General features: G+C 46.3%; 1 protein-coding gene across 1 annotated transcript in view; it reads right to left on the minus strand.

Moving 5' to 3' along the window:
- Positions 1 to 625: 625 nt before the first annotated feature.
- rbm26 (RNA binding motif protein 26) overlaps positions 626 to 13541 on the minus strand; it is a 31609-nt gene continuing 18693 nt past the window's right edge. Inside the window, exons 14-23 of the mRNA XM_065022117.1 lie at positions 13199 to 13321; positions 12106 to 12184; positions 11018 to 11058; positions 10629 to 10690; positions 10017 to 10086; positions 7972 to 8076; positions 6745 to 6948; positions 4879 to 4965; positions 4439 to 4552; positions 626 to 1298 (exon numbers count right to left, since the gene is read on the minus strand). Of these exons, the coding sequence (XP_064878189.1) occupies positions 1209 to 1298; positions 4439 to 4552; positions 4879 to 4965; positions 6745 to 6948; positions 7972 to 8076; positions 10017 to 10086; positions 10629 to 10690; positions 11018 to 11058; positions 12106 to 12184; positions 13199 to 13321 (975 nt within the window). The 3' untranslated portion in view covers positions 626 to 1208. The remainder of the gene's footprint in view (positions 1299 to 4438; positions 4553 to 4878; positions 4966 to 6744; positions 6949 to 7971; positions 8077 to 10016; positions 10087 to 10628; positions 10691 to 11017; positions 11059 to 12105; positions 12185 to 13198; positions 13322 to 13541) is intronic.

Genomic DNA, 13541 nt, shown 5'->3' on the forward strand with positions numbered 1-13541 from the left:
GAAAACAGAACTTACCGTTACGGAGATACCACACCAAGAGAAACAGAACTTACCGTTACAGAGATACCACACCAAGAGAGAAACAGAACTTACCATTATGGAGATACCACACCAAGAGAGAAACAGAACTTACCGTTACGGAGATACCACACCAAGAGAGAAACAGAACTTACCGTTACGGAGATACCACACCAAGAGAACACAGCTCACCATTATGGAGATACCACACCAAGAGAGAAACAGAACTTACCATTATGGAGATACCACACCAAGAGAGAAACAGAACTTACCGTTACGGAGATACCACACCAAGAGAAACAGAACTTACCGTTACGGAGACACCACACCGTCTTTCTGACGCCGAGCCTCACCAAGTGTGGACATGGAAAATAGTTCTTGGCCGTAACACATTTTTTTTTTAATGGTAAATGGAAAACCACATGGAAATTTGCTCTTTTTGTGAAACATTTTTATTTTTTTTTTTTAAAATGGTCTTTATTTTGTCAGCTCTTTTTGTGGGATGTTTTTGTATTGGTTTAGTTTCATCAATGCCATCACAGCTGCAGGGTTTTGTTTTTCAGGACGTTTTCTTTTGCAGCTAATTTTTTATTTATTTTTTTGACCATTTTAAAGTTTTTTTTTTTTTTTTTTTTTGACATTTCAAAAATAAATCCAAGAATCCCAAAGCAAAGCTCGTCATTACAAATCATTAAAATCCAGACAGAAAATATTTACACAAGAAGCAGAATCTAATATCACACACAGTCAAAACTCTCCGTCGTTAAGTTCACCATTCTACTCATCAGGCGATTCAACACAACGACTCTTTTATGGCATCATTTTGATCTGATCGGTCAACGTCAATTTTGTTTTTCCCCTTAAAGTAATCTAGTATCATTTTCATTTCAATTCAATAAGCAAAAAAATAAACAATAAAAAACTGTACCAATCTTCATGTTAAACTACTTTTACAAATTAAAAGCAGGAAGAATAAACCACTATATTTACATGAAACTCCCACGTGACTTTGTCTAGTAAATATTCTGAATCGCCACAACAGAATTAATTAACTGTTTAGGTTCTGACCTATTGTGAAATGAGTCTAGTAGTTAAAAAAAAAAAAAAAAAAAAAAAAACAGCCAATCAGAAACTGCAAAGAAAAAAATAATAAAAATTGCGTTAGCATTTCGTCCAATCAGGGGCCGTCTTCATCTGCGCCAGGGGCGGGGTTCGTTGTCGTCATCCTCCTCGTCGTCGTCCTGGAGCAACGCATCATCAATCAGCGACTCTTCCTGGAACTACAAAAAAGGGACAAGACGAGACGACACTTTTATAAAGAAAGAAAAACAAGAGAGTAGATCATCTCTGGCTACTCCTAAACTCTTTAATCTGGCCACATGTTACACCCACAGGACATTAGTTGCTTTACATTGGAGTCATTTAGCATCTTATCCAGTGCGACTAACAGGAGAAATTAAGGTTAAATGCCTTGCTCTTAAGGGCACAGAGATTTTTCACCTAGTCGGCTGGGGGATTCGAACCAGCAATCTTTTCGGGTTTACTGCTCAAACGCTCTCAACCGTTATGCTACCTTGTTGCCCTCTTCTCCTCAATGAGTCTGAAACGACGTTGGGGACTGTCTGATTGGTCCAGAAACTAATGGGTTGGGGACTGTCTGATTGGTCCAGAAACTAATGGGTTGGGGACTGTCTGATTGGTCCAGAAACTAATGGGTTGGGGACTGTCTGATTGGTCCAGAAACTAATGGGTTGGGGACTGTCTGATTGGTCCAGAAAAAAATGGGCTGGGGACCGTCTGATTGGTCCAGAAACTAATGGGTTGGGGACTGTCTGATTGGTCCAGAAAAATGGGTTGGGACAGAGCCAGAACAAGGGCTGGGGACTGTCTGATTGGTCCAGAAACTAATGGTTTGGGGACTGTCTGATTGGTCCAGAAACTAATGGGTTGGGACAGAGCCAGAACAAGACGTTGGGGACTGTCTGATTGGTCCAGAAACTAATGGGTTGGGACAGAGCCAGAACAACATGTTGGGGACTGTCTGATTGGTCCAGAAACTAATGGGTTGGGGACTGTCTGATTGGTCCAGAAACTAATGGGTTGGGACAGAGCCGGGAACAACACGCTGGGGTAAAGCACATCTGGCGTTAATACTCTGATCTGTTTAGGAGACGATTCATATCGACGGATGACTTCATATCGACGGATGACTTCATATAGACGGATGACTTCATATCGACGGATGACTTCATATCGACGGATGACTACATATCGACGGATGACTACATATCGACGGATGACTACATATCGACGGATGACTTCATATCGACGGATGACTTCATATCGACGGATGACTACATATCGACGGATGACTACATATCGACGGATGACTTCATATAGACGGGTGACTTCATATAGACGGATGACTACATATAGACGGATGACTTCATATCGACGGATGACGATGACTTCATATAGACGGATGACTTCATATCGACGGATGACGATGACTTCATATAGACAGATGACTACATATCGACGGATGACTACATATCGACGGATGACGATGACTTCATATAGACGGATGATTACATATCGACGGATGACTTCATATCGACGGATGACTACATATCGACGGATGACTCCATATCGACGGATGACTCCATATCGACGGATGACTCCATATCGAGGGATGACTACATATCGACGGATGACTTCATATCGACGGATGACTACATATCGACGGATGACTTCATATCGACGGATGACTTCATATCGACGGATGACTACATATCGACGGATGACTACATATAGACGGATGACTTCATATCGACGGATGACTTCATATAGACGGATGACTACATATAGACGGATGACTTCATATCGACGGATGACTTCATATCGACGGATGACTTCATATCGACGGATGACTACATATCGACGGATGACTACATATAGACGGATGACTTCATATCGACGGATGACTACATATCGAAGGATGACTACATATCGACGGATGACTACATATCGACGGATGACTACATATCGACGGATGACTTCATATAGACGGATGACTTCATATCGACGGATGACTACATATCGACGGATGACTTCATATCGACGGATGACTTCATATCGACGGGTGACTACATATCGACGGATGACTACATATCGACGGATGACTTCATATAGACGGGTGACTTCATATAGACGGGTGACTTCATATAGACGGGTGACTTCATATAGACGGATGACTTCATATCGACGGATGACTTCATATCGACGGATGACTTCATATCGACGGATGACGATGACTTCATATAGACGGATGACTACATATCGACGGATGACTTCATATCGACGGATGACTACATATCGACGGATGACGATGACTTCATATAGACGGATGACTACATATTGACGGATGACTTCATATCGACGGATGACTTCATATCGACGGATGACTTCATATCGACGGATGACTTCATATCGACGGATGACTACATATCGACGGATGACTACATATCGAGGGATGACTTCAGTCCGGGATGACTTCAGTCCGGGATGACTTCAGTCCGGGATGACTTCAGTCCGGGATGACTTCAGTCCGGGATGACTTCTCCTGTCCCTCGTCACCACAAAAGGACTTCAACGACGGCCGTCTCAGACTGAAGAACGTAAAGGAACGACAGAGCAGAGGAAGATCCCGAGGCCTCGGGCTAATAAAGAGACGATAAACAACCCTCACATCTTTTTTTTTGCCTCCCATCGTCTCATTTTCATTGGATTCATGTGGCCTTTTTATGTATCCGTTATTTGACCAGGTAAGTTGACTGAGAAACACGTTCCCATTTGCAGCAACGACCTGGGGAATAGTTACAGGGGAGAGGAGTAGGGGGATGAATGAGCCAATTGGAAGCTGGGGATGATTAGGTGACCGTGATGGTTTGAGGGCCAGATTGGGAATTTAGCCAGGACACCGGGGGTTAACACCCCTACTCTTACGATAAGTGCCATGGGATCTTTAATGACCTAAGAGAGTCAGGACACCCGCTTAACATCCCCTACACAGGGCAGTGTCCCCAATCACTGCCCTGGGGCATTGGGATATTTTTTTTTTAGACCAGAGGAAAGAGTGCCTCCTACTGGCCCTCCAACACCACTTCCAGCAGCATCTGGTCTCCCATCCAGGGACCGACCACCAGGACCAACCCTGCTTAGCTTCAGAAGCAAGCCAGCGGTGGTATACAGGGTGGTCTGCTGCTGGAGAAAAGCCTTAGCTGTGAAGCGCTGTGCCCACACACACACACACACACACACACACACACACACACACACAGTCATCCTGAAAAACACTTCCCCCAACCAATAGCAACACATCGTAGTCCATAACTGGCGAAAAACAACATTCCACCTTCACCTCGTCATGATCCGTCTCCTGCTCATCAGGCTCCTGGGAGGTCAGGGAGACGGCAGGCTTGTGCCAGGACAGACGCAGATCACTGCCGTTCAGACGGACACTGTGTAGCGCAGCCTAGCGGAGGGAGGAGGACGGACAGAGAGAACAGGAGAGGACAGGAAGGGAGAGAGAGAGAGACAGGAGAGGACAGGAAGGGAGAGATAGAGAGGACAGGAAGGGAGAGAGAGAGAGGACAGGAAGGGAGAGATAGAGAGGACAGGAAGGGAGAGAGAGAGAAGACAGGAGAGGACAGGAAGGGAGAGAGAGAGGACAGGAGAGGACAGGAAGGGAGAGAGAGAGAGGAAGACATATGAGAGAACGAGGTGGAGAATGACTGTCGAGAGTGGCAGCACTGGGTTCAAAACTTCCAGTTCGAGTCACGAGGTTGAAAAGTGTTTTACCTGTTCAGCCTCTGGTCTGCTCCTGTAGGTGATAACAGCCAGACAGGATGGCTCGTCTATCTGACAGTCCTCCAACTCTCCAAATTGCTTGAGAAAAAGGGAAAACAACAAGACTGGAATAAGATGAAAGATGGGAGTAAGGTGAAAACACACTGGTCTCTTCGTCCCAGAGTCTGAACTCATTCATTCACCCAAGCAGATATCAGAGCACTGCTGACGACCATTTTGTTTTCAACAATTCAACAGCTATTTTCTATTTCCCCCCAAAACATCACATAAAGCACTCCAACAAACATTCCAAATGTAATTCATATAAACCAGGACTGGGTTCATTTAAACTAGTTTAAAACCAGACTGGGTTCATATAAACTAGTTTAAACCAGGACTGGGTTCATTTAAACTAGTTTAAAACCAGACTGGGTTCATTAAAACTAGTTTAAAACCAGACTGGGTTCATTTAAACTAGTTTAAAACCAGACTGGGTTCATTTAAACTAGTTTAAAACCCGACTGGGTTCATTTAAACTAGTTTAAAACCAGACTGGGTTCATTTAAACTAGTTTAAAACCAGACTGGGTTCATTTAAACCAGACTGGGTTCATTTAAACTAGTTTAAAACCCGACTGGGTTCATTTAAACTAGTTTAAAACCCGACTGGGTTCATTTAAACTAGTTTAAAACCCGACTGGGTTCATTTAAACTAGTTTAAAACCCGACTGGGTTCATTTAAACTAGTTTAAAACCAGGACTGGGTTCATTAAAACTAGTTTAAAACCCGACTGGGTTCATTTAAACTAGTTTAAAACCCGACTGGGTTCATTTAAACTAGTTTAAAACCCGACTGGGTTCATTTAAACTAGTTTAAAACCAGACTGGGTTCATTTAAACCAGACTGGGTTCATTTAAACTAGTTTAAAACCCGACTGGGTTCATTTAAACTAGTTTAAAACCAGACTGGGTTCATTTAAACTAGTTTAAAACCAGGACTGGGTTCATTTAAACTAGTTTAAAACCAGACTGGGTTCATTTAAACTAGTTTAAAACCAGACTGGGTTCATTTAAACTAGTTTAAAACCCGACTGGGTTCATTTAAACTAGTTTAAAACCCGACTGGGTTCATTTAAACTAGTTTAAAACCAGACTGGGTTCATTTAAACTAGTTTAAAACCCGACTGGGTTCATTTAAACTAGTTTAAAACCCGACTGGGTTCATTAAAACTAGTTTAAAACCCGACTGGGTTCATTTAAACTAGTTTAAAACCAGACTGGGTTCATTTAAACTAGTTTAAAACCCGACTGGGTTCATTTAAACTAGTTTAAAACCAGACTGGGTTCATTTAAACTAGTTTAAAACCAGACTGGGTTCATTTAAACTAGTTTAAACCAGACCGGGTTCATTTAAACTAGTTTAAAACCAGACCGGGTTCATTTAAACTAGTTTAAAACCAGACTGGGTTCATTTAAACTAGTTTAAAACCAGACCGGGTTCATTTAAACTAGTTTAAAACCAGACTGGGTTCATTTAAACTAGTTTAAAACCAGACTGGGTTCATTTAAACTAGTTTAAAACCAGACTGGGTTCATTTAAACTAGTTTAAAACCAGACTGGGTTCATTTAAACTAGTTTAAAACCAGAGTAGGTTCATTAAAACCAGACCGGGTTCATTAAAACTAGTTTAAACCAGACTGGGTTCATTTAAACTAGTTTAAAACCAGATTGGGTTCATTAAAACTAGTTTAAAACCAGATTGGGTTCATTAAAACCAGACTGGGTTCATTAAAACTAGTTTAAAACCAGACTGGGTTCATTAAAACTAGTTTAAACCAGACCGGGTTCATTAAAACTAGTTGAAGAAGCTCAACTCACAGCAAAGTGTGGCAGTAGATCCTGGAGGTCAGTCTCCGTAAAGCCAGAGATCTCCAGGGCTCTGGGTCTGTGATCTACTGTAGAGTGGACAGGGAGACCCCTCCCCCGGCCACCCCTTCCCCTCCCCCTGCCTCTCAGGCCCCCACGGCCTCGAGCATGGGCCCCTCTGCCCCGCCCTGGAGCCAGGATCCCCCTCTTAGCTGCCTGGAGAGGAAGGGGGACAACGACAGGATGATCAACGTTACCTCAACACACACAATGCAATCTAGAAGAGACGATCTATAAAGATGAAACACAGCAGAAACACATCTGACAGCGTGACAGCACCCCCTGGTGGTTGAACAGAGAGACAACAGACAGTATATATAAAGATGAAACACATCTGACAGTGTGACAGCACCCCCTGGTGGTTGAACAGAGACAACAGACAGTATATATAAAGATGAAACACAGCACCCCCTGGTGGTTGAACAGAGAGACAACAGACAGTATATATAAAGATGAAACACATCTGACAGTGTGACAGCACCCCCTGGTGGTTGAACAGAGAGACAACAGACAGTATATATAAAGATGAAACACAGCACCCCCTGGTGGTTGAACAGAGAGACAACAGACAGTATATATAAAGATGAAACACATCTGACAGTGTGACAGCACCCCCTGGTGGTTGAACAGAGAGACAACAGACAGTATATATAAAGATGAAACACAGCACCCCCTGGTGGTTGAACAGAGACAACAGACAGTATATATAAAGATGAACCACATCTGACAGCGTGACAGCACCCCCTGGTGGTTGAACAGAGAGACAGCCAGAAATAAATGTATCAATCAGACAACTAGTTAGATGTAGGGCTCAAATCTGACCTCCAGTTGACCCCTACCTCTCACTGTAGTTGTGTGTGTATCTGACCTCCAGTTGACCCCTACCTCTAACTGTAGTTGTGTCTGACCTCCAGTTGACCCCTACCTCTAACTGTAGTTGTGTATATCTGACCTCAAGTTGACCCCTACCTCTAACTGTAGTTGTGTGTGTATCTGACCTCAAGTTGACCCCTACCTCTAACTGTAGTTGTGTATATCTGACCTCCAGTTGACCCCTACCTCTAACTGTAGTTGTATCTGACCTCCAGGTGACCCCTACCTCTAACTGTAGTTGTGTCTGACCTCCAGGTGACCCCTACCTCTAACTGTAGTTGTGTCTGACCTCCAGGTGACCCCTACCTCTAACTGTAGTTGTGTATATCTGATCTTCAGCTGAACGGTATCTTCTCCAGACTGGGTCTTCTTATACAGGTCCAGTTCTGTGTCCAGCAACTCCTTCTGAGCCTACAGACAGAGAGACAGGAAACAGAGAGACAGGAGAGAGGAGACAGGAGAGAGACAGACAGGAGAGAGGAGACAGACAGACAGGGAGACAGACAGGAAAGAGGAGACAGACAGGGAGACAGACAGGAGAGAGGAGACAGACAGACAGGAGAGAGGAGACAGACAGACAGGAGAGAGGAGACAGACAGACAGGAGAGAGGAGACAGACAGACAGGAGAGAGACAGACAGGAGACAGACAGACAGGAGAGAGACAGACAGGAGAGAGACAGACAGACAGACAGACAGGAGAGAGACAGACAGACAGACAGGAGAGAGACAGACAGACAGACAGGAGAGAGACAGACAGACAGACAGGAGAGAGACAGACAGGGAGACAGGAGAGAGACAGACAGGAAGACAGGAGAGAGACAGACAGACAGGAAGACAGGAGAGAGACAGACAGACAGGAGAGAGGAGACAGACAGAGAGGAGACAGACAGACAGGAGACAGGAGAGAGCGAGACAGGAGACAGACAGACAGACAGAGACAGAAAACATTTCAGACTCCTCTTCTAAATGGCATATTTTCTGTGTGCTTATTACATGTTCGTCATTAACCAGGATCCTGCGTAGTCTATGTCCACCTGTTATAACCAGGATCCAGAGTGGTCTATGTCCACCTGTTATAACCAGGATCCAGAGTAGTCCACCTGTTATAACCAGGATCCAGAGTGGTCTATGTCCACCTGTTATAACCAGGATCCACAGTAGTCTCTGTCCACCTGTTATAACCAGGATCCAGAGTAGTCTATGTCCACCTGTTATAACCAGGATCCAGAGTAGCCTGTCTACCTGTTATAACCAGGATCCAGAGTAGTCTATGTCCACCTGTTATAACCAGGATCCAGAGTAGTCTACCTGTTATAACCAGGATCCAGAGTAATTTTTGTCCACCTGTTATAACCAGGATCCAGATAACCAGGATAGTAGTCTATGTCCACCTGTTATAACCAGGATCCAGAGTAGTCTATGTCCACCTGTTATAACCAGGATCCAGAGTCCAGTCTGGTCTGTCCACCTGTTATAACCAGGATCCAGAGTAGTCTATGTCACCTGTTATAACCAGGATCCAGAGTAGTCTATAACCAGGATCCACTATGTCTGTTATAACCAGGATCCAGAGTGGTCTATGTCCACCTGTTATAACCAGGATCCAGAGTAGTCCACCTGTTATAACCAGGATCCAGAGTAGTCTATGTCCACCTGTTATAACCAGGATCCAGAGTAGTCTATGTCCACCTGTTATAACCAGGATCCAGAGTAGTCCACCTGTTATAACCAGGATCCAGAGTGGTCTATGTCCACCTGTTATAACCAGGATCCAGAGTAGTCTATGTCCACCTGTTATAACCAGGATCCAGAGTAGTCTCTGTCCACCTGTTATAACCAGGATCCAGAGTAGTCTCTGTCCACCTGTTATAACCAGGATCCACAGTAGTCTCTGTCCACCTGTTATAACCAGGATCCAGAGTAGTCCACCTGTTATAACCAGGATCCAGAGTGGTCTATGTCCACCTGTTATAACCAGGATCCAGAGTAGTCTATGTCCACCTGTTATAACCAGGATCCAGAGTAGTCTCTGTCCACCTGTTATAACCAGGATCCAGAGTAGTCTCTGTCCACCTGTTATAACCAGGATCCACAGTAGTCTCTGTCCACCTGTTATAACCAGGATCCACAGTAGTCTCTGTCCACCTGTTATAACCAGGATCCAGAGTAGCCTGTCTACCTGTTATAACCAGGATCCAGAGTAGTCTATGTCCACCTGTTATAACCAGGACCCAGAGTAGTCTATGTCTACCTGTTATAACCAGGATCCAGAGCTGCTGCCCGCCCCCCCTCGCTCTACCTGACAGTCATGAGTCATGATGATTGAGGTATAGTGTGTGTGTGTATATACCTGAGCCTTGCTCTTGGGCGCCCCCCGTACTCCCGAAGGGTTAGAGAGCTGCCCCCCCCCCCCTCTCTCTCTCTACCTGACAGTCATGAGTCATGATGATTGAGGTATAGTGTGTGTGTGTGTGTGTGTGTGTGTGTGTGTGTGTGTGTGTGTGTGTACCTGAGCCTTGCTCTTGGGCGCCCCGTCCTCCCGAAGGGTTAGAGAGCTGCCCCCCCCTCTCTCTCTACCTGAATAGTGTGTGTGTGTGTGTGTGTGTGTGTGTACCTGAGCCTTGCTCTTGGGCGCCCCCGTCCTCCCAAAGGGTTAGAGAGCTGCCCCCCTCTCTCTACCTGACAGTCATGAGTCATGATGATTGAGGTATAGTGTGTGTGTGTGTGTATATACCTGAGCCTTGCTCTTGGCGCCCCCCGCCTCCCGAAGGGTTAGAGAGCTGCCCCCCCCCTCTCTCGCTCTACCTGACAGTCATGAGTCATGATGATTGAGGTATAGTGTGTGTGTGTGTGTGTGTATATACCTGAGCCTTGCTCTTGCTCTTGGGCGCCCCTCTCTCTACCTGAATAGTGGTGTGTGTGTAGAGCCTTGCTCTTGGGCCCCCGTCTCTCTTAGGAAAACTGAATAGTTGCTGTAGTTTGTGTACTCTTGGTCAGCCTTGTCATGATCACCGCCTTGGGCGCCTTCAGTTTACAGATCAACAGCTGGATCTCCTCTTGATACTAGCGACCTTCTAGGAACCAGAGGGATTCATTTTACATCTCTCTACCTCAGACCTAGGAAAAACATGATAGTAGCGACCTTAGGGACCAGAGAGGATTCATTTTTACATACCACCTCTTCTCCTCTACCTCAGACCTAGGAAAAACATGATAATAGCGACCTTCTAGGACCAGAGGGGATTCATTTTACATGGCCACCTCATCTCCTCTACCTCAGACCTAGTGATACTAGTTCATTTTACATCCATCACCTCAGACTAGGAAAACATGATACTAGCTCCCAGGGACCTTCATTTTCTTGTTCTTCTCCAGTTTACAGATCAACAGACCTAGGAAAAACATGATACTAGCGACCTTCTAGGGACCAGAGGGATTCATTTTACATCTCATCTACCTCAGACCTAGGAAAAACATGATACTAGCATTTTACATGGCCACCTCATCTCCTCTAGCTCAGACCTAGGAAAAACATGATAATAGGGGGACCAGAGGGGATTCATTTACATGGCCACCTCATCTCCTCTACCTCAGACCTAGGAAAAACATGATACTAGCGACCTTCTATTCATCTCTCCTCTACAGACCTAGGAAAAACATGATACTAGCTCCTTCTCCAGAGGGGATTCATTTTACATACCTCAGACCTAGGAAAAACATGATACTACGACCTTCTAGGAACCAGAGAGGATTCATTTACATGGCCACCTCATCTCCTCTACCTCAGACCTAGGATAATAGCAGGGACCAGAGGATTCATCTTACATGGCCACCTCTCTCTCTACCTCAGACCTAGGAAAAACATGATACTAGCGACCTTCTAGGGACCAGAGAGGATTCATCTTACACACCTCTCTCTACCTCAGACCTAGGAAAACATGATACTAGCGACCTTCTAGGGACCAGAGAGGATTCATCTTACATGGCCACCTCATCTCATCTGACCGACCTTCAGACCTTCATTTTACATCTCCTCTACCTCAGGAAAAACATGATACTAGCGACCTTCTAGGGACCAGAGGGGATTCATTTTACATCTCATCTACCTCAGACCTAGGACCTTCTTACTCCAATGGGTTTTGACCTCATCTCCTCTACCTCAGACCTAGAAAAGGAGAGAGGAATCAAGGATCTCATCTATTGAGACCTTCTTCTCCAGGGTAAAACCATAGAGATGGATAGGACCGATGGATTGAGTGAGACAGCATGGGCAGGTGCTCTTTTTACAACCTCAATTTTGCATAGGAAAACACCACGCCGTTGACTACTTTAAAATGGTAGAAGCATGGTGGAGGCCCTTAATGGCCCTGCCCATGTTTAAACAGCCCGTTGGCCACTAGAGACCTCTATCATTCTCTATGGGGAGAAAAAAAAAAAACTCACCTTCTGAGTCTCAATGTGTTTCTCCAGGATTTCCTGCTTCTTCTTCCTCATTTCCTGTTGGAGCCGCAGGGCTTCCTGTCAGGGGAATATTAAAGTGGTAATCCACCTCTTCCACAACCACGGTAAAGTGCTCTGAGTGTCTGGAAAAGCTACATAAAGACAACTGTTACGTCCAGACTCTTTTCCCAGAAGTCTCCTTACAGGATTAGAGATGAACGAACATGACCCCTCTTCCCTAACCCTTATTTCCCCCTTCCAGCCCATCACCTTCTCCTCCATCCATCTCTTCCTCCTTAGTCCCACCCTCTCCTCCTCCTCCTCCACCCACCTCCTCTTCCCCCCCACCTCTCCTCCCCTCCCCCACTCTCTCCTCTTCCTCTTCCCACCCAACTCCTCCTCCTCCCATCCATCCCTCTCCTCCCTCTCCTCCCTCCCTCTCCCTCCCTTCCCATCCCTCTCCTCCATCCTTCCCTCCCCATCCTCCCTCCCTCCTCCCTCCCTCTCCCTCCCTCCCCTCCCCATCTCCTCCATCCTCCCTCCCCATCCTCCCTCCCCATCCCTCCCTCCTCCCCATCCCTCCCCATCCCTCTCCTCCCTCCCTCCTCCTCCCTCCTCTCTCCCCTCCCTCCCTCCATCCCCTCCTCCCTCCCTCTCCCTCTCCCTCCCCTCCCCATCCCTCTCCCTCCATCCTCTCTCCCTCCCTCCCCATCCCTCCCTCTCCTCCCTCCCTCCTCCCTCCCCATCCCTCTCCTCCCTCCCTCCTCCTCCCTCCCTCCCCCTCTCCCTCCCCATCTCCCTCCCCATCCCTCTCCTCCCTATCCCTCCTCATCCCTCTCCCTCCCCTCTCCTCCCTCCCTCTCCCCTCTCCTCTCCTCCCTCCCCATCCCCTCTCCTCTGAGGACTCATATAGAGAACACCTGGTGGAGAGGGGACCTCCCCATCCCTCTCCTCCCTCCCTCTCCCTCCCTCCCCTCCCTCCCCATCCCTCTCCTCCCTCCCCATCCCTCTCCTCCCTCCCCATCCCTCTCACCTCCTCCCTCCCCATCCCTCTCCCTCCCTCTCCTCCCTCTCCTCCCTCCCCTCTCCCACCTGTTTATTCTTCATAGCCTCCTCTGTAGCAGCGACCCCAGCGAACAGAGCCGTCTTCTGAGCTGCTTTCAGAGCAGCCATGTTGTACACTGTCTTAGTCAGCCCCGTAGAGGTGGAGAACACCTGGTGGAGAGGAGGCCCATGTTATTATTACTGAGGACTCATATAGGAGAACACCTGGTGGAGAGGACTCATATAGGAGAACACCTGGTAGAGAGGACTCATATAGGAGAACACCTGGTAGAGAGGACTCATATAGGAGAACACCTGGTAGAGAGGACTCATATAGGAGAACACCTGGTAGAGAGGACTCATATAGGAGAACACCTGGTAGAGAGGACTC

This window comes from Oncorhynchus nerka, linkage group LG2, assembly GCF_034236695.1.
Source record: "Oncorhynchus nerka isolate Pitt River linkage group LG2, Oner_Uvic_2.0, whole genome shotgun sequence".
In the NCBI taxonomy this organism is placed as follows: Eukaryota; Metazoa; Chordata; class Actinopteri; order Salmoniformes; family Salmonidae; genus Oncorhynchus; species Oncorhynchus nerka.